The following is a 20,941-nucleotide window of genomic DNA, read 5'->3' on the forward strand; positions in this document are numbered from 1 at the left end:
CAGGGCCTGATATTTGGGAATAGCCAGCTTTCACACTGTGATAGTATGTTCAAGAAGAGTAGCAACCATTGCCATCATTTTTACAGACAAACTGGTGTTCACATTACGTCACAGTTAATGAGTAAAGAGATGAGATTGCAACACAGCTCGAGGCCTCTTTCTACCTTGTGGGGTCTCTCGGAATAGAAACATCCCCATTCCTCCCTAGCAGGCACTGAGAAGCCCAGCCAATGGCCAACTAGTTCTCTGGACCAAAGCTGGATTTTCTGACAGGACCTGTGACCATGAGCCCTGTGCCCAGCATTTCTCAGACACCTTTCCCCAGGCAGTGGTGACATGGAGAAAGCCCAGAGACCTGAAACCAGAGGGGCTGGTTCTGAGCCAGCAGTGTCAGCATCCATGACCCAAATAGAAGAGTCTAGTTTCTTCTCTGGGTCCAGCCCTCAAGCAGCTGTGAAGAAAGCGCAACTCATTGCTCCTACTTTACAGAAGAGGAAACAGAGGCTCAAATGGGCTTAACCTGTCTTAAGGCCGTGTTGTCAGGGAGGGGCAGAGGCTGAGCCTGCCCAGCTCCTGGACCACTGTTCTTTCCTGACCCTTCTCAGCCATTTGCTCCAGCTAAGCTTAGAAGTTCTCCATTTGCACTCAGGTGCTAGGCTGATGATGCTGAGACTATCTGGTAGCAAAGTAGGAGGCCAAGGCCAATTCAGAGGGGCCAGTGGCAGGCGGCCTACATATCTGATGAGAGAGAAGTTTAGGAAGCCCTATCTGGCCCTGGGTGTGTGATATAGATCAGGAGTGAAGGACTAGGGCAGTGGGAGTAGAAAGGAGAGGTGTGTGGAGGTAGAATTGATGAGAGGGAGGAGGAGTGAGGAGTCAAGGACCACATCCAGATTTCGGAGCAGCTGGGTGGATAGTGGCTCTCCCGGCTGCAACGTAGACCTGGAAAAGACCAGGAAAACAGACTCCCTGCAGCTCAGCTTCCCCCTTCCCAGTGCTGCCTAAAACGCAGAGGCAAGAGGTGCCTGCTCTCATTCTGCCTCACTCTGCCAGTTCACGGCCCAGTGCACCACCCCCCAACCCGGCAGTGCCAGACGTGCCTGTCAACAGGCTGGGGTTCCCTCCCTGGACTGCTGCGTCTCCCGTCTGAGCCAGGGATGGAGCAGTGCCCTTTGTTTTACCGGAGCTCCTTGGTCTTCTCCAGCATCTGAGCAGCCCCGATTACATTTCCAGCCGGTTTTTAATTGTCTCATATCAGCCCACATAAATCTGCCTGTGCGGCTCCGCCACCAGGGAAGCATTCCAACTGCCCGTCTGTCTCCAGGAAACCTCTCGTGCCCCGGGACAGTTGCCTTCTGAGGCATTGGGTGGTCTCTCCAAATGAGAAAAACATTTCTTTCCAATCACATTTCTAACATCTTGTTAATTTGAATTATTTAACAATATTTTTGCAAAAGCCATCTGGGAATGAGTTGGTTGGCGACTTGGGAGAAGGCATACAGGGTGCTGCAGGGAAGGCCACGAGGACAGCTGCAGACGTCACATCTGCTATCAGTGAAAGGGTGGCTGCATGGAGAGGAAGGCTGTGATCAGGAGCCCGGGGATTACAGCCTGAATCCCACCATTCCTACCAGCCAGGAGGTCACCAGTGAGTCACTTCCCGTCTCAGCCTCTGAGCCCTGAGGCCCAGATTTGCAATGGCAGTGGAAGCTCTTGTAAACTCTGAGAGGCTGCACAGATGCAGGTAGGGTGGTTTGCAGAGCCTTTGTGCTGTAGGGGCTTATTTTACTGATAGCTGGGTAAGCGATACAAAGGCCCCACAGGAAACATGATTGGCCCTTACCTAGAGGCATTTGGTGGGGCTTGAAGCAACTAACTTCACGTGGTAAAATCCCAGTGTTAAGGCAGACTTTTGGGGAGTCAGAGCCCAAAGGGAGTTGAATCATCCAGGTCAAGACCCTGGTGGGGTCAGCTGAGGCACAGGAAGGGAAGAGGACCTTCCTGAGGTCCTGTGGAAGCCTGCTGGTACAGCCCCCAGAAGTCCCAGCTCCCACCCCAGGGTTATCACCCTTTGGAGCCCCGTAAGCACTGTATTTTCTTCTCTCATTTTCTCCACAGACATTGTCAGTCCTTGAGGCAGATTTATAAAATCAGATGTCAAATTTTATAGCCCTCGTCTTCGCTCCCGCAGTTCAAATGCTAGGGCTATAAAATGAGGTTTTGTTGTGTGTGCGGCACACTTGCACGCAGGCGCCTTTGCCCTCTGTTGGAGCAGAGGCTGTTCCATCCGCGGGTCTATGTCTTGCACCTGCTCTTCTCTAGGAAGCTCCCCTGTGAGCAGCCTCCATCCTCCTTCCAGCACGAGTGTTTTCTGCCACTTTTAATAATGCTTTGCTTTTTTTTTTTTTCTTATCTTTTTAAAGATTATTTCACCCAAGAGGAATATCAGAAACAATTGGGTTTGGCAAAGCCAGCTTATTCCAAATGCTTTAATTAAAACCATTTTTAAATTTTAATTTTATTTTATTTTTGCCATTTCTTTTGGAAAATCCACACTCTGCTTATGGCCTCAGGCAGCTTGGAGATCACCCTGCCACGTTTTAAGCACAGGCTTTCAGGGTGGAGCTTATAGACAAGTCAGCAGCATGGCTTTCACCACTGAGCTCTTATCGTGCCCTGGGCTGTCAGCTGGGTGAGGAGACAAAGACATGTCAGCCTCTGAGCTCACAGTCCAGACAAGGAGACAGGACAGTAGGGAAGTACTGTGATGGACAGAGGTGTGGCAGAAGACAAAGCGAGGGAGAAAGAAAGTAAGTCTGACTAGGGGCATCTTGGAAGTCTTCCTGGAGGAGGGGCCAGTTGAGGAGGACTTCAGATGTTAAGATGTTTGAGAGGAGAAGACCGGGGAAGTTATGGGGAAGCAACAGGACATTTAAGCAACAAGGACATTTAAGTTGGAGATTAGAGGAAAGGCCATATGCAGTGTCCTTCCTCCCTAAGGTCCCAACTTGGCTAGGGTAGCTGGCTGTTCAGTTTTCCCTTGGAAGTGACAGAGCCTCTCTCTGTTTTGTAAAATGTCATCCAGTTTTTGTTTCCAGGTTGAGGTGCATAAAATGTTACAGCTCTTCTAGAATTTGTCTAGCAGATTTTCCAGTTTTTACTAGAAACCCCCCAGGAAAAAAATCTAGGTACATAAACCCTGGGACCTTGCTTTCTAAATTTGCCATCTAACATCTGATTTTGACCCTCAGGGTTGTAGTGTGAAATGATTTGTCATCTGCTAGGAACCTTTCTTGGCTGAGCGTTCTTTGGGAATGTGTCTTTCGGTCTCAACACCCCAGAGGGCCTGGCACATGATAGGTACTCAGGAAACATTTGGAGATTATATTTGGGAGAAAAATAATCACAACATTCAAAATGAGCCATGATTGTAATAAAATCAGATTGCAAAGGTCAGCCCAGTCGGTAGCTGTATATCACATGCATGTACGCATGTGTGTGGGAAAAATATAGGAAGGCACTATGCCAAATTGTGATTAACCACTGTCTGTGGTGATGAAATGGCAGGTTTTTATCTTCTTTTTATTTTGGATTTGTGTTTTCTGGATTTTCCACAGTGAATCTCTTTTATAATGGTGTTTTGTTTGGTTTTGTTTTGTTTTTTGAGACAGAGTCCCGCTCTGTCGCCCAGGCTGGAGTGCAATGGCGCTATCTCGGCTCACTGCAACCTCTGCCTCCCAAGTTCAAGCAATTCTCCTGCCTTGGCCTCCAGAGTAGCTGGGATTACAGGTGTGCACCACCACGCCCGGCTAATTGTTGTATTTTTTTTTTTTTTTTTTAGTAGAGACGGGGTTTCACCATGTTGGTCAGGCTGGTCTCGAACTCCTGACGTCAGGTGATCTGCCTGCCTTGGCCTCCTAAAGTCGCCTGGCCTATAATAGAGATTTTTTTTTCTTTAATGAGGCAGAGCAGGAAGCTCATTGGCTATGGAGTTAGGAAACGCATTTCTGGTTCCAGCTCTGTCTTGAGATTTTCTTTGTAACTTCTCTGTGCCTCAGTTATTTGGGGGTACTTTAATTGGCTCAGTAGAGAAAGAGCATAGAGTATCGTGGCTAAGAAGGTAGACCACCTGGAGCCAGAATCCCTCCCTGGTTCAGATCTCAATTCTGCGTCTTACTAGCTGTGTGGCCTCCATTTCTGCATCTGTACAATGGGGAGAGTAATAGTTCCTACATCTCAGGATCGTTGTGAGGCATAAATGCAATCGTGGTCCAGGACCACGATTTTGTACACTCTGAAGCCCTAGTCAGCTCTCTCTGACTCCCCACAGCAACTCACTTTATGCTGAAGGAGACGGGCTCAGAGAGATGAGGGGCTCACCTGTGGCCATAGCAGTGCTCTACATCCCAGCCCTCCATCCCTTCAACAACTCCCCACCACTTCCCAGTCTGCCAGAGAGCAAGCCGTGTGCCCGTCATTTCCTCCTGGCACTAAAGGCGTATGCCCCACCGAGGCCGAACACAACCTCACAGGGAGAAATGCATTTGCACGGTGCCGGGCAGGCTTTTCTTAGCTCCTGGTATAGCTTGAACAGGCGTCTGCAGAGTGTTCTCAGAGGCAGGAAGAATGATGCCAGTAACAGTGATTAGAAACTCGAGGCAGTGTAGGATTCTGACACATCAATGGTAAGATGACTGAGGCAGCAAACGCAGGAGATGGTGTGACCCGGACACCCACATTTCAGACTCACAGTCTCCAAATATTCGCATAACTCCATGTTGAGTTCAGATTTTCAGGCTAGGAAAATACATTTTCCTGTTCTGAATTGTTCCAACCCTAACCAAAATGTCATCTCTGAAGAAGCTAGGGTTGCCTGTTTTACTTCTGTGGGATCTGTGTTTTCAGGAAGCAATCAGTTCCTATAGTAAGTAACTTTGTGGAACTCAATTACTTGCAGACGTGCAGGGGGAAAAAAAAACAGCAATAATTAATGTGGTCAAACCCAAGCCAAATAATAAAATGAAAGCTTTGTTGTCTGTCAAGGCAGAAATCAATTTCATTAGGGAGCAAAGAGCCAGAGATTTAATTTTGAGAAAATTCTCCACCCTGTGGAAAAAGGTTGTCAAAAAGCTGCCAGAATGAGTGTCCAACATGAGAGGATTTGCCCCCCAGAACCATGACCACAAAGAGCTGACAGTGACCTTTCAACGTTCCATTTCCAAACCTTCCAAGTGTGGCCAAAGCCAGTGGGCTTTTGCTTCTTAAAATTCTTGGACCCAACTGTACACAGTGGCTCACGCCTGTAATCCTAGCACTTTGGGAGGCCAAGGCAGGAGGATCTCTTGAGCCTAGGAGTTCAATACCAGCCTGGGCAACATAGTGAGACGAGGTCTCTACAAAAAAAAAAAAAAATTAATTAGCTGGGCATGGTGGCTCACACCTGTAATCCTAAACTACTCAGGAGGCTGAGGCAGGAGGATCACTTAAGCCCAGGAGTTAGAGGTTACAGTGAGCTATGAATGTGCCACTGCACTCCAGCCTGGACAACAAAGCAAGACCCCCATCCTTTCCCACCACAGAAAAGCTCTCGGCCCCATGCCCCTTTTGGGGTGCTCAAGAGATGAGTGTTACTATACCTGATGACACTTGCATGTCAATAAGACCCTGTCTCTTGGGACTTGGGAGGGGCTGGGAGAGGGGGGGACTCAGGAGGTCCACAGACCCCAAAAAGGAGTTCAACCGAAGCTCAGGAGTGTCTGTGTTAATGATGGAGTTGTGTCCAGCCAGAAGGGCTGATGGCCAAGCTGGACAGACCCCACGGGACCCTGTTTAGTTGCTGACTCCCGCTGTGTGAGAGATGGTGACTGCCTGGGGAACGGGCAGCAGAAGCGACCAGGATGGGAAAGGACAGGAAATTCTGCCCCAGGAGCACAGCTGGAAAAGAGCAGCCCGGGTCTTCCTGTCTCTGAGGGACCTTCACAGGGCAGAAGCAGTGGCCTTGGCCTGCAGGAGCTAGAGCTCGGAGCTGGGCTAACCTCAGCAAGCTGTAGTTAGCCACATTTCAGCTCAGGACATGGAAGAACTTAACCACGGGCAAAGCTGTCTGTTTGGAATGGGTTGTCTTGGTGGGGAATGAGCTCTCTGGTGATGGTGGTAAGTAGCAAAGCTGGACAGTAAATATTGCGGATATTACAGAGGAGTTTCCATCATTAGATGGAACTAGAATGATGGTTCTCAAACTTGAACATGCATCAGAATCTCTTAGAGGGCGAGTTTACAACAGATTTTGCTTGCAAAGAGATCCAGGGGGCCACAGGCTTAACAAGTAAGTCTCTGGGTACTGGTGGACATTCTAGGACACACTTGAATAAACTCTATTTTTTAAAAACCTCCACTCCACTTCCAGCCCTGGGGCTCCATGGTGTCTGTAATGAAGGTGAGTCCTTTTGTTTAATATCCTTCCTTCCCATGTGGTATGAGCATCTCCTATGTGCCAAGCTTCAAAGGTTGTCTCTTCATCATGTAGATGGGGAAACCAAAGCCTGAGAAGGCAGAAGCCAGGACCCCAACACCCAGTTCTGAGCTCTTTACTTAGCTTTCAGTGGACTTCAGGGAACGTTGTAAACTATTCTCTATTTCACAGATGAAGAAACTGAGGCCTAGATTCCCAAGAACTATTGGGAGTTTTTCCACCAGGAACCACGGTCATTCATATAATTTGCAAAAGGTCCTTGGCAGGGTTTCTGGGTGGTTCCCAGTCAACCCGCTGCCTTTGAAATTCCAGGGAGGAAAAACCACCCTCGGGTTAGATGCAGTGGCCTTTGAGCAGGCAGATCTGTCTTAATTTGCAGTTTTAAAAGGCCCCTCTGGATTTTTTTTCTTCTTTTCAAATAAAGTTTATTGTGTATAATGAAGATATACACCATGATGTTATAGAATACATATAGATAGTAAGAAGGTTACTAAGAGCTAGATGCAGTACCTCATGCCTATAATCCCAGTGCTTTGGGAGGCCAAGGCAGGAGAATTGCTTGAGCCTGGGAGTTCAAGACTAGCCTGGGCAACATAGTGAGACCTCATTCCTATAAAAAGTTTTAAAAATTAGCCAGGCATGGTGGCACACCCCTGTTGTCCTAGCTCCTTGGGTGGCTGAGGCAGGAGGATTCCATGAGCCCAGGCATTTGGGGTTACAAAGTGAGCTGTGATTTCACCACTGCTCTCCAGCCTGGGTGACAGAGCAAAACAAAAAAGTTTCCTATAGTGAAACAAATTAACATATCCCTCACCTTACATAGTTACCTTTTTTTTTTTTTTTTTTTTTGTGGCTAGAGCAGCTAACATCTACTCATTTAGCATGAATCCCATATGAAGTACAATTTGTTTATTACCCGTGGTCCTCTTCTTGTGCATCAGCTCTCTAGACTTGTTCATCCTGCATGTCTGCTCTTTTGTACCCTCTGACCTACATCTCCTCATCTCCTCCCCACCCTGCCCCAAGGACCCACTATTTTTTTCTCTATCTCTACATATTTGAATTCGTTTTAGATTCCACATGTAAATGAGATCGATCATACAATATTTTTCTTTTCTTTTCTTTTCTTTTTTTTTTGAGATGGAGTTTCGCTCTTGTTACCTGGGCTGGAGTGCAGTGGCGCAATCTTGGCTCACTGCCTCCTGGGTTCAAGTGATTCTCCAGCCTCAGCCTCCCGAGTATCTGGGATTACAGGCACCCGCCACCATGCCTGGCTAATTTTTGTATTTTTAGTAGAGACGGGGTTTCACCGTGTTGACCAGGCTGGTCTCGAACTCCTGACCTCAGGTGATTCACCCACCTTGGCCTCCCAAAGTGCTGGGACTACAGACGTGAGCCACCACACCCGGCCATATACAATATTTTTATTTCTGTATCTGGCTTATTTCACTGCCCCTAATGTCCTCCAGGCCTATTCCTGTGTGGTGAATGACAAGATCTTTTTTAGGGCGGAATAGTATTCTATCATACACACACCACAGTTTCTTTATCCATTCATCCTTGACAGACCTTCAGTTGTTTTCATATGCTGACTGTTGTGAATGGCGCTGCTGTGAACATGGAGTGCAGATGTCTTTACAAGATGGTGATTTTACTTCCTTTGGGTATATGCCCAGAAAAGGGATCGCTAGGTCATACTGTAGTTCTAATTTCCTTACAAAACTCTTTACTCTTTTCCATAATGGCTGTACCAATCTACATTCCCACCAACAGTGTATAAGAGTTTCCTTTTTTCTGCATCCTCGCCAACATTTGTTATCTTTTGACTTTTTGATAATAGCCATTCTACTGGGTATGAAGTGATACCTCGTAGTGGTTTTGACTTGCATGTCCCTGATGATTGCTGATGTTGAACACCTTTTCATATACCTGTCAGCCATTTTTTATGTTTTCTTTGGAGAAATGTCTATTCAGGTCTTTTGCCCATTTTATAATCAGGTTATTTGTTTTTTCACTATGGAATTATGTGAGTCCTTTATAAATTTTGGATGTTAACCCTTTATCAGATGCATGGTTTGCAAATATTTTTTCCCAATCTGTAGGCTGCCATTTCATCTTATTGTTTCCTTTACTGTGCAGGAGCTTGGATGTAGTCCCATTTATTTATTTTGAGCTTTTGATATGATATCCAAAAAAATCATTGCCAAGGCCAGTGTCCAGGAGCTTTTCCCCTGGGCTGTAAGAGTTTTATAGTTTCTATTTTTATATTTAGGTCTTTTATCCATTTTGAGTTGATTTTTGTGTGTAATAGAAGATATGGGTCCAGTTTCATTCTTTTGCATGTGGAAATCTAGTTTATTAGCACCATTTATTGAAGGGATTATCTTTTCTCCATTGTGTCTTCTTGGTAACCTCGTCAAAAATTAGTTGACCCATATGTGTTTGGATTTGTTTCTGGGGTCTCTATTCTGTTCCACTGGTCTATGTGTCTGTTTTTATGCCAGTATCATACTGTTTTGATTACTATAGCTTTGTAATATAATTTCAAATCAGGAAGTGTGATGCCTCCAACTTTTTTTTCTTCTTCAGCATTGTTTTGGTTACTCAGGGTCTTTTATGGTTCCACATGAATTTTAGGATTGTTTCTTCTTTTGCTGTGAAGAATGACATTGGGGTTTTGATAAGGATTGTTGAGTTTCTCATCTTTACTTTTTTTCTTAAATAAAACTAAGTTAGATAAGGTGCTTTGTGGATAGTGAGTCCGCTTCATTGCTGTGCTGGTGAACACCCTTGGTCAGTTGGTGAGGAGGTCCCCACCAGGGTGGGCCAGGAAGAGACTGGTGAGGGTGAGCACTGTGCTTTAGCAAGAGCCAAGGTCCATGGGGTGACTCGGGATGAGAAATGAGGAGCGGGGGGCATTGCTGCTTCTTTCCCCTCTCCCCTCCCTGCATGTCCCCTCCCCCTGCCACATCCCCCACCCCAGCTTGTCACACCCCATTACTGCAGACTCTAGTCTGCTGGTCTTGCCAGAGAATCCTCCGCAATAGAGGCATGGGGCAGGGGCTGTATTGCGGAAAGAGAGCAAACCTCTGCCCTTCTCTGAGCCTCAGTGTCATCTGTAAAATGATGACAGGGAACCAAATGATCTCAGAGTATCTGGTTGGCATCTTGTCTCCTTCAGAAATGTTGCATTTAGAGCAGTGCACACAGTAGACACTTAATAAATGCCATTGACCATCTATGACCAGTTTCCTGTTTAGTTCGTTTTCTGTTTTGTTTTTTGAGACAGGGTCTCACTCTGTCGCCCAGGCTGGACTGCATTGGTGTGAACACAACTCACTACAGCCTCAGCCTGCCAGGCTCAAGCAATCCTCCCACCTCAGCCTCCCAAGTAGCCGGGACTACAAGCGTGTGCCACCATGCCCGGCTAATTTTTAAATTTTCTACAGAGATGAGGTCTCATGATGTTGCCCAGGCTGGTCTCACAAACTCCTAGGCTCAAGAAATTCTCCCGCATTGGCCTTCCAAAGTGCTGGGAGTGCATGAGTCACCACGCCCAGCTTCCTTTTCTGTTTTCATGTGGATCCTGTGTGCAACAGTGTGCCTTAGAGACTGTGGTGAAAGAACACTTGATGTTTCAGGAAATCGATCTCAGGGCAGTAAATGCCTTGCCCCGTGTCATCCAGCCACAGACCTGGGCCAGAACCCAGGTATCCCACCGCAGCCAGGCAGGCTGCCCAACTGGAGGAGACGCTCCTGCAGCCACATCCATGGCTTCTGGGCTGCCAATGCAGCCATGAATGACAGAGCAGACGTATGGGAAGCCTAGCTCAGTGCTCAGCCCAGACAGCACAGAGCCAGCCAGGTGCACCAGACACACCAGACAGGCGGCCACTGGTGCAGTGGCTCCTGCCCAGCAGATGAGAACAAGACCCACGCCAGGACCCTGAGTCCTGCATTGGCGTCAGTATTTTCTGAAAGGCACTGTTCTTCATTTAAAAATTTAAAAATGCATTAAGCTGGAATCTAGTGCCAGCCCCCTGTTTCACGTCATGCTTATCCGAGGGGCCTGCCAAAGAGTGCAGATTTGTACCCAGGTGACCAGGCTCCAACGACATCCTGCATACTCGGCGGCACCTCCGCACCTGGCGAGCCTTGCTTCCCTGCTGTCCAGACCTCAGACTACCCTTGTGGGTGAACAGTGAAAGCTCTACTTCCCAGATGAGGGACCTGAAGCTCAGACCAGGCACAGTTCAGGGCAGGGACTCAGATACAGGTCTGGGTGGCCCTGAGCCTGGGCTGCGTACAGCACCATCCTCAGGCACCCCAAGGCCCGCCCCCCTCTCCAGCCCTGCCTGGGTCAACCCCAGGGTGCTGGCCCCCCTTGGGCTATAAAAGCCATTGTGCGCTCCAAGTCCTCCCCTCGGCAGCTGGGGCTTCCCCCGAGGCTGCCTTGGCCCAGCCTCTGCATGGTCCTGCTCTGGAGTCTCCTCAGATGCGGTACATCTCCCACCATGTGCTGCTCAGGTGGGACTAGGGGGTCCTGTCCTTGGAAACAGCCTGGAGCCCTCTGGAACCAAGCCATTTGGCAGATTCCGCTCTGTGTCTTAAACCTTTACATAAGGGGCCAGGCGAGCCAGGATTCGTCAGACGTTCACACTTCGTGTGGAGGTTCTCATCTGCCCTTCACCACAGCAGCAAGGGTGGACTCTGGTTATTCCCATGTTGTGGATGCAGAATTTGAGGCACTGGCCGTCTAGTGAGTGGTGTGGCTTTAGCCTAGGCACTGTTGGAAGCTGGGCTACATTATTCTTTGTTGTGGGGGCTGTGCTGTGCATTGTAGGATATTTAGCAGCATCCCTGGCCTCCTCTTACAAGATGCTAGTAGCACCCATGTATCAAGACATTGCTGAATATTCCCCAGGGAAGAGGGAGTGCAAAATTGCCCCAGGTAGGAGCCACTGCTTTAAGGAGCGTAAGGGCTCAGACAGCCTTGTCCTCAGTAGGAAGAGATCACCCTTGGCCTGGATTCTGTCCATCCTGTTGGCACAGGCATGAGAAGCCTGCTTTTGTCATTTTGCTGTCCACAAGCCCAGGATCCACTGTGGCCAGTGTACCCACCTGTCTCCCTCCATGAGGGGAGCCATTCTGCCCTGCCTTGTTCCTCCTGCTGTGGTGCTCCCACCCACACTGGCATGTCCGTCACTGACTTGAGAACTCAGCACTGAAGGGATCCCCTCCAGCTTTTCCAGAGGGAGACGCTGAGGCCCAGGGGGAGGGGACTTGCCCAGCCAATGATATCAGTGGGATCAGACTTTGAACTTCCTCCCTTTGGGGAAGCACCCAGGGCTGAAGAGTGGAGAAAAATAATTTCCGACACACATAGGCCTTCATGTTCCTAGAAAAGTCCTCAATTAGAGGTAGAAAAAAAGAAAAGAGAGAGTGAGAGAGAAAGAGAAAGAGAGGAAGGAAAGAAAGAAGCCCTAGACCCTGTTTCCCTTTCCTGAAGCTTTGGCAGCATTTCACCATCCCCCTCCGCTTCTGCGTCCAGCCCTCCTTGCAGTTTCCACGTGCACTTGGCTGAGGCTGGTGGGAACCCTGAGGGGGGACTACAAAAGGCATCCAGCGGGATCCACCCACCAAGTGTCATTGCCTTCCCACTTACACACCCCTGGTAATGGGAGGCTTACTCCCTCAGCCTGAGCGCTCATCATTTAAAAACCTCTTGTCTGATAATGTGTTGGTTTTCTCATGAGAAAAATTGCCCAAAATGGATTCATTTTGACATACCTACTGCTTTGTGTGCTAAAACGAGCCTTATGCCTCTACATGTTCGCCAGGAGAGGCATCTGCCAGCTCTCCTGCCTAGAGATGGCTTTTTGTCATGATTTACTGAAGGCCTTCACCCTGGGCCGCCAACTTAGAGCTTGAGAAATGCCCGGGCGTCTCGGGTAGGCTAATCGCTGCTGATGCGTTTATTGAAAGTCTAATTATTTGGTTGTAAATCACGTCATTTTGCTCAGCAGCGTTTACATCGAGACGTTTGTTCACAATAACTTGGTGTGTGTGTCTTTGGCTTGTCACTGTGAAGGCTGCTTTGGAAGCTGTGGGCAGGATGCAGGTGTTGGCCGCGTGGCCTCCTAAGCTCCTTTATCCCAGCTGCCTTGACTATTAGAACATCTCAGCTAGAAGGAGCCTCCATGCCCCCTGCCCCACGCCTCAGACAGTTGGAGAACCCAGTCACACAGTGAGATGCACTTACATCCTGGTCCCCTGGCTTGGGAAGCCCTGATAGCCTTGCATCGTGACTGGGCAAGTTGCTTCTCCCTCAGGCCCTTAGTCTTCTCATCTGTGCAGTGGGTATCTTGCATATAATGCCAGCCCTCCCAGCTTCCTTGGGAGGCCACAGGTTAGTCCAGTCATGGACCAAGGGAGCATTTAAGGTCTTCTCAGCCATGCCAGAGGTAGGCCAGGCCCTGTGCGAGTGGGATCTGCCTGGGCTCTGGGTGAGTAATTGGACCACAGAGGTGGACTGTTGAAATATTTGCTGTGGAGAAGCCACATCTCTCACAGTGTTGGGGCAGTGTCTGTAAGGAGGTAGCCCAGGTCCAGGCTACAGCTCTCCATGCATTTGGGATTCTTGGCTTTCTGCTAAGATAGCAGGGCCCTCTCTTTGCTGAATGCTGTACTGAAACAGTGGCCTAATTCTCTTCAGAGAGATCTCTACCCCCTCTTTATCTACCACACATTGAGGGAGAACGGGGTCGTGTGTCTGCCTGGCAGGCGGGCACCCACTCTGGCTCTGTGAAGATTCAATGGACTTGTGTTCAGTCTCACTTCTCGCCTCAGTGGCTGCATAGTCCCAGGCCAGTCACTTGAGCCCTCTGACTCTGTTTCCCCACCTGGAATCTGTAGGCCCATCTCTTGGTGTTGCTGTGAAGAGGTACATAGAGCTCTTGGCAGCATGGCCACAGTCGGTAAGATGGGTAATGCAGTGCTTCTCGAATCTTCTAGCACTAGTGTTGCTGAAGTGGCTGCATCGTGCTTGCGGGTGTGAGGAGGAGAGTTTCTTTAGAGGCATAGATCTAGCAAAATGTCCCACTTCCCTGGAGGTCAAAGAGGCGGCAGGAGGAGAGCAGAAGTTGTGAGTCATAAAGGCACTGCTTTCAAGAGGCAGAATTGCCATCCTCGGGGTGGGGGTGGGGTTATGGCAGGAACTACCCATTTTGCAGGCTTGTAGGTGACCACGGAGGTACCTTGCCATGGTCACCCTCCATGCTGGCTCTCACCCACATCACAGCAGGTTAGCATTAGAGCTGGGCCTGACTCCCTTCAATTCCGCACAGACTTCCCTGTTTGCCTCCACCCTGTTGGAAGCAAGTACATGTCTGTGGGGGTGGAAGGGCCCTTCCCCATGCCAAGCATAGAGGCGGTGCTCCCAGGGATCAGAGTGTGAGCACTCGCTGCCCTGCTCCCCAAGGCCAAGGGACCTGCGACACCTCCCACACCTGAGAATTATCTGGCAACTGATGGTTGAGTGCACTTTAAATGCACAAGCTCATTCTGTCTCTCCTTCCACCAACCTGTCCCAGGAATCTTCGCACAATGTAAGATTTAAATGTTTAAAATGGCCCAACAGCTTTGTGCCACATTCTTTGGGGTAATAGAAAATAAAGTCATAAGAAAGAGTAGGGGTAAAAAATACCAAAATAAAATAGCCCAACAAGAAGAAAAGACGCAGCCACTTAGAGCCTGAGTAGGGAGGGGCAGGGCCAGCGCTCACCTTACCCCTTCAAGAAGACCATGATTTTGCAAGGAAACTTGTCTCACATTCATGTTTTATTTAGGCCTGGGCAGGGGACACTGGGCGGCTGAGTGGCCTCAGGAATAAGTCCTTTCCAAATCCTAAGGGAAGAGGGCTGTGGTGCATTCTTCCCTGTGGCCTCCCTGGGGGAGATTTTCTGATTTGAAAAGCATGTGCCTGTGTACTCACCTCATAGGGATGACCCTCCGGAAGCTCCCCAGTCCTTCCCACTCTACCAGTTCTCACTGGCTCGTCCTGGGACTGTTGCTGACTGGAGAAAGCATCCACTGTATCCAGCCTCAGAGTGGGCAGCTTCTCCCTTTGCTGGGCCGCAGTCAGGGACAAGGTCGACCAGCCACCAGCCTGCCCTGGGAAGCTTACGTCTGGAGGGGAGGATGCATGGGGCCTCATTGCCCCGGCTCTGGGCAGACCCTGGTGGGCGGGTGGATGGATGGATGGATGGATGGATAGATGGGTGGATGGGTGATGGGCACAGTGCCCCAGCTGTGTGCCAGGCATGTATGTGTGCCCAGAGGCCAAAGGGGGCTAAGGCTCAGCCTGCTGAGAAACATCACAATAGGCTGACAGGATTCTCAACCTCCAGTTCTCACCAAGCTGCAGGGAAGCCAGATCTTGGGGCAGAAAGAGGCCAACGGGTAGCTGAGCAGAGGAAGATGAGGCTATGGTGGGAGCTTCAGGGCCTTGAATGCCAGGCTTTGGAGTTCAACAAACATAGGTTCAAATCCTAGCCCTACCATGTCCCATGAGACACAATCTTCCTGAGCCTCAGTTTTCCCATGTGTAAACAGTGATCATTCTAACAACTTAAAGTTGTTTGCTCTACAGTTTAAATGAGATAATATGTGGCAACAGCTCAGCTCAGAGCCCAGTACCCAGTAGGGGCTCTTGAAGTACTGGGTGTTGTTACATCTGTTTTGGCCATGGGGAGCCTTAGATGGTTTTGACCTGAGGGCTAATGTTCTGGGGACATCTGGGTCAGGACAGCAGCTCCCCATGCACCTTTCAAGCTAAGGTATACCAGAAATCCCTTCTGTGTCTGGAGTCCTGTAACTGGGTCCCACACGTTAGTCCCAAAGGCCAATTTCCATCCTTCTCCTGCATAAATATTATATGCAAGTATTTTTAAGTCATTTCATCATGAAAAGAAGCGATTTAACATAACTATTACCCAGGATTCTTCATGAAATATGCATCAAGCAATTAGGTCTAAAAGCGAGAGGTGAGGCCTCGCACCCTGCTCGGCGGCCGGCAGCTGCAGGCTGAGTAATGTTTTATTAAAGCCCGTGATTGCGCTGTGAGGTGGGGCCTGTTATTAGCCCTGCGTGCCCGGCACGTTTGATAATCCTGATGATGAGGAGGTGCTTTTTGTGATGATAATGAGCGATCTGAACGCCTGTGACAGCTCCAGCACCCCGGCCTCTGCCAGCCTTACAAGACTCATTAGACAGGTCACCCACCAGAGACACCTCTCATTGTGACTTTGCCCTCGCAAGATGTCCTATCAAAGGAGATGTGGCTGATGCAGGAGCTTGGCAGGCACAGCAGCCTGTTGAAGCTCCCCGGGGGCAATGCCCTCCCTGAACGACGATGGTGCTGATGACGGTGCCGAGGTGCGGAAGCCCACGCTGCCTTGAAGAAGGGTGGGAGGAGATGTGGCCCGGAGCCCGGCTCAGCTGGCTCGGGATGCGGGGCCGGGGCTCTGGGTTCACCTGCAGCCTGCCTTGCTGTGCACCTTGGGCCAGGGTAGTGTACTCTCTGGCCTCAGTTTCCTCCACGGTACCCCAGGGGAGTGAGAGGTGACCCCCAGGCTGCTTGCAGCTCAGAATACATGCTGCCCGGAGCAGCCATACTCCTTGCCTGATGAACCCCTCTGTTCTCCACAGAAATGCTCATGCTTCCTTTGCTCATGCTCGCGTCTCCTTTTGTGTGAAGGTGGGAGTCACTGAAGCCACTCCTGGCAGCTGCTTTTAAATCTTCAACTGTTAGATGGCATCTCCCTCATGGGGACCTTAACCAATGAGAATGTATTGTCACAGCACATCTCCTGGCTGTGTGTGGACAAGGCGTCACCTGACCCTTGCATTGGTCGAGGATTGGCAGATAGTCTCGGGACCTCGGACCCCTGGGGGGCGGTCACCACCCTGCCTCTCAGGCTGGGGGGCTCCACCAATCAGAACCTGCCATTTCCAATCCTCGGCACAGCCCCTTGTGTGGGTGCCACACATTGTCTTTTACTCCCAGCCCCTCTGCTGTCTCTGACCTGCCGTCAGCCCTGCACCATGGGCGCTGTGGAGGCGGAAGATCAGCGTGGAGGGGATGTTTGCTCAGAGTCTGACGCCTCTCATCCGCCCCCTCTGCCTGGCTTCACATGGAACACTGAGGGTTACATGAGGCCCTCTGTCAGGTCTGGGGAATGCTGAGGTCAGGAGCACTGACTCTGGGCATCTGCTGCTGATAACCACTGTGTGACTTTGGGCCAGACACCTCCCCTTTCTGCACCTCGGTGCTTCAGGACATAGAGCCTGGCCTACAGGAAGGATTGTCCCTGAAGGCAATCCTGGCCAATGCCCCAGTGAAAGCAGGACTGGGGATGAGGGCAGTGGTGGAGGGAAGGTGTGAGGCTGCTTGCAGACCCCTTCCTGCAGGAAGCCCTCAGCGGGTAGGCAGCAGATTATGTTTTGCACATGTGGAAACCAGGATCTAGGGCTGGAAATACCCCCCAGGGTCATCTAGTCAGCCTCCCTGTGGATGCAGCAGGAGAAGGGACAGAGCCCAGCAAGGCACAAGGATAGCCTGAGGGCCAGGGAACCCATGGGGTGCAGTGCTTGAGCCCAGGAGGGTCAGCATGTGAACGCGCCTTTCTCCCTCTGCCTGAGAATGGTCAGGCCACAGACTAGAGGTTCATGGAGCCCAAGTGCTGGTCCCAGCTCTGCCTTGGTCTCTGAGCTTCATGACCAGTCTGCCCCATCGGCACAGCCTGGCTCAGGGTGGTAAACTCGTGGGTGCTTACACAGGCGAGATAGGAGTGTGTTGGGGGTGATAAACAGCAGGCTCAGATAGGCAGGAGGGACTTCCCGGGGACATCTAGACTCTTTTCAGCCTGGCAGCTGCCCCACCTCGCTATCTGTCGGCAGCCAAGGTACAGAGGACATTGCGTGGCTTTTAATACTTGGTGGCCATTCTAAGCCCCTAACCTGGGAACAGAGGAGCTTAGCTTCTGCTTCGGACTCTGTCAGAGCCATTGCTGCTATCACTGTCCACTTCCCTTGCCAGATGCCGTAGAACAAATTCATATGAAATGTTGCCTTCACCCATGTGAGTTACTCTCCTAACCTTGAAAATGAAACTGGCTTGTTCCCCTGCAGCTTCATACCTGCACACTGGCAGACTCAGTTCCCGCCAGCGGCTGTGACCCTCTGCCTGACACCTCCTCCACTCTGTCCCCCAGGTATAGATCTGTGAGAATCACAAAGCCTGCTGGTCCAGCACCCCAAAAACGTAAGGCCACTCAGTGCATGCACGCAGAGGGGAATGATGTGCCCAGGGTCATACCCTCCTCCCTGCTGAGTGTCCCTGGCACCTGCAGCCCCTCCTTACCAGCCCTGCTCTCTCGCCCTTCCACACCCCTTCTCCAGGCAAAGCTGGGCATGTGGCTCTGAGAGCTCAGCTTTTTAACTCTTCTGCTGTTAGCCACACAGTTTCAGCGCATTACTTAAGCAATCACAGCCCTTTCCAAACTGGCACAGATCTGTGGTCTCTTCGGCGTGGTGGGTAGGTGAGTCTTTGCTGGAATGGAGTTTTACATTCTTCTTGTAACACACATGCCGTTTCCTTTCTGCAGCCTAAGCGAGTGCGCCGCCTGCTTCTCAGACGTGTCTAGGCAATTCTCCAATGAAATGACCCTTCACTGAGGAGCAGAACTTGCCACAGGCTCTGTAATTAGAACATTGCCAGCCTTAAAAAAAATCTTGATTTAAATTTCAGTTCTTTACAGGAATTAGTCTCTCTTGAAATGTAATTGGCTCTCCCAATGATTTCCTTTAAGCTAAGGGTGACATCTCTAAATACATTATTATGAGCAGACATATTGCTTACTAAGCTCGCACTTCATTAAGCATTTGTTGTGCCCATTTGAAAATGGTCCTGGAGCCCAAATTAAGGTGTTAATAGAGTGGGCACTTGTAAGCTTGGGAAGCCCAGTCCTGACTGGAAGAGATGTGTTCAAGCCCTGAGAGCCCCTGTGGGAGCGACAGCGGCCAGGGGCGGAGCTGGAGCGGAAAGGCTGCAAACATTCAAGTCTGCTTGGAGCTCAGGTTGGGGGAGTCTCCTGGAGGCCGTGGAGATGGGGGCAGGTGATTTGTCAGAAGCTCCAGCTTTCTACCTAAGGGACAGACACCCGATAAAGTGGACTGTGCTTTGGAAAATCTAAAGCATCCACAGGCGTGGTGGCAGAATCACAGTAGAATCATAAAAGACGTGGAACTGAGTGGGCAGGCAGAGGGCAGGCTGGTGGAGGGGTGAGGGATCCAGTGTGGCTGCAGCCCTGGTGAGAGCTGGGAGAGGTCTGCTGGGGCTAGGCAAATGCTGGTGGGAGGACTGTGGCCTTGGCCCTCGTGAGCTGATGCAGGCAGGCTGCAAGGGCTGTGTGCTCTGATCTCTGAGAAACCCACCCACTGCTTTTCCTTGAGCAGACTTCAGGTGGCTCCTCCCAGGCAGGTCTGAAGCCAAGCATGGTGGACATAGACTGGGCCCTGCTCCATGGCATGCTCAGAGGAGCCGGGATGGTGGCTAAGTACCTACAGTTCAGGAAGGCATGCGTGTCCTCAGTGCCACCAGATGAAGGAAGGAGCTCTGCCTGTGGGAGCCTGGAAAACCACCCAGCAGAGGCAACACAGGCTGGACCTTGCAGGAGACAGGGTTTATAAAGAAGGGCAGGTAGTACAGACTTTCTGCCCACCTTCCAGTGGCTAAGCCAAGTCACATGGCTAACTGCCTGCAAGGGAGGCTGGGAAATGTAGTCCCTGGCTGGGTGGCCCCTTCCCAGTGACAGTTTCCTACTACTGAAAGGGAAGGACAGATCACTTGCCATCCCTGCCACACAGTTTCCTCCTCTGGAAACTGGGGGTGATGACGCCTGCCCTACCCACTTGTCATGGCATTGGGGACATGAACACACTTTGCACCTGTCAGGCAAGGCTTAAACAGGGATATGCACTGGTAATAGAAAAGAGGGACTAAGTTTTGTTTTGTTTTGTTTTGTTTTGTTTTGTTTTTCTGAAGAAGCCCCTAGAAGCGCTCAATGTTGGAATGCTCTCCTGTAGCAGTGGCGGCTGCTGCTGGTTCCGGGTCAGATGCCGGAATTGGGGGTGTGCTTGGGTGCAGCTGCATTTCATCTGGTCCTGGGCCTCGGTCCTGGCTTGGAGAGGTGCAGCTCGCAGCCACTTCATGGCTGGGATCCCTTCTGTCCCAGACAGCTGAGGAGACCCTTGGTCTCAGCCTGAGTGTCAGGGGGGTAGTTCTGATAACTGTGTTTTGTTCACAGGAGCAACCAGGGTTTTATGCACATGAAACTGGCCAAAACCAAAGAGAAATACGTTCTGGGTCAGAACAGCCCTCCGTTCGACAGTGTCCCGGAAGTCATCCACTACTACACCACCAGAAAGCTGCCCATCAAAGGGGCTGAGCACTTGTCCCTCCTCTATCCCGTGGCTGTGAGGACCCTGTGAGCGGACCAGACTGCCCTGCTCTGTGACAGAGCCTGAGACTTGGAGGTGCCAGAGGCCCCCCACCAACCAGCCCGGCCACTGTTGCTGGCTGTGTCGTTTTGTGTTGTGTGTATGGTACTAGCACACCACTGCATGTCTCTAGAATGCTGTTGCCACTTACGGGGGCTGGAGAAGGCCTGGATAAAGACAGAAGGGCGGCAACACACCACCCCAGCCCCCACCCCCACCCTCTCCTTGAGTTTCTGTGAATTAAAATATTTGCAAATCCAAAGAGATGCCTTCCAGGATGAACAAAGGCAGACCAGCTCCGAGGGGCGGGGTAGGGTGGGGCGGGAGCTCCCTGGCTGACATCTCTTTGTTCTCCAGCTGTCTCAAATTCACACCTGTGTACAGGGCAAAGTTTTCCCACAGGAGCCCCCCTACTGATGCTGGGAGCCAAATGCTGGTGCTTTGAGAGTCCCGGAGGCCCCGGGGTTCCCGCCCCCCTGGTGTGTATATGTGTGTCTGTGTGAGTGTGTGTGTGAGTACAGATGTGAGAAGGTGGTCACACACAGATGGGTAAGCCCACTGATCTACTTGTAGTCACTCAGTGTAATCATTAGGCTATCTTCAAGGAATCATTGTGCAGTCAGAAAGAGGATTCAATTATTTATGAATAGGGTGTGTAAATAAAATAGTCATTTAATATATAGCCTTATCCTTTTTTGATATACTGCAGAGGGTCTCTGAGGGGGCAGTTCTGGTTTCACTCCCAGAGCAAGGCGTGTCTCCTCTGGGCTTGCTGCTGTGGCAGGCCCCAGGGAGGGGAGGGAGGCCGAGGCCTCAGCTCCAGCCCTCAGCAGCTCTGGACACAAGAGCCATCTGCTCTGGCAACTGGGCTGAGGCAGTCGGTAGCACTCTGGGAGTCAACCCAGAGCT

General features: G+C 50.5%; 1 protein-coding gene and 1 non-coding gene across 2 annotated transcripts in view; both read left to right on the plus strand.

The window, feature by feature from the left end:
- Positions 1-20,712, plus strand: part of SHB (SH2 domain containing adaptor protein B) — a 149,986-nt gene extending 129,274 nt beyond the window's left edge. Inside the window, exon 6 of the mRNA XM_016960905.3 lies at positions 19,840-20,712. Within this exon, the coding sequence (XP_016816394.1) occupies positions 19,840-20,023 (184 nt within the window). The 3' untranslated portion in view covers positions 20,024-20,712. The remainder of the gene's footprint in view (positions 1-19,839) is intronic.
- On the plus strand, positions 3,112-3,173 carry LOC112204454 (U7 small nuclear RNA). The gene has a single exon (XR_002938099.1). It is a non-coding gene; the product is annotated as a U7 small nuclear RNA (small nuclear RNA).
- Positions 20,713-20,941: the final 229 nt, after the last annotated feature.

The sequence above is a fragment of the Pan troglodytes genome, chromosome 11, assembly GCF_028858775.2.
Source record: "Pan troglodytes isolate AG18354 chromosome 11, NHGRI_mPanTro3-v2.0_pri, whole genome shotgun sequence".
In the NCBI taxonomy this organism is placed as follows: Eukaryota; Metazoa; Chordata; class Mammalia; order Primates; family Hominidae; genus Pan; species Pan troglodytes.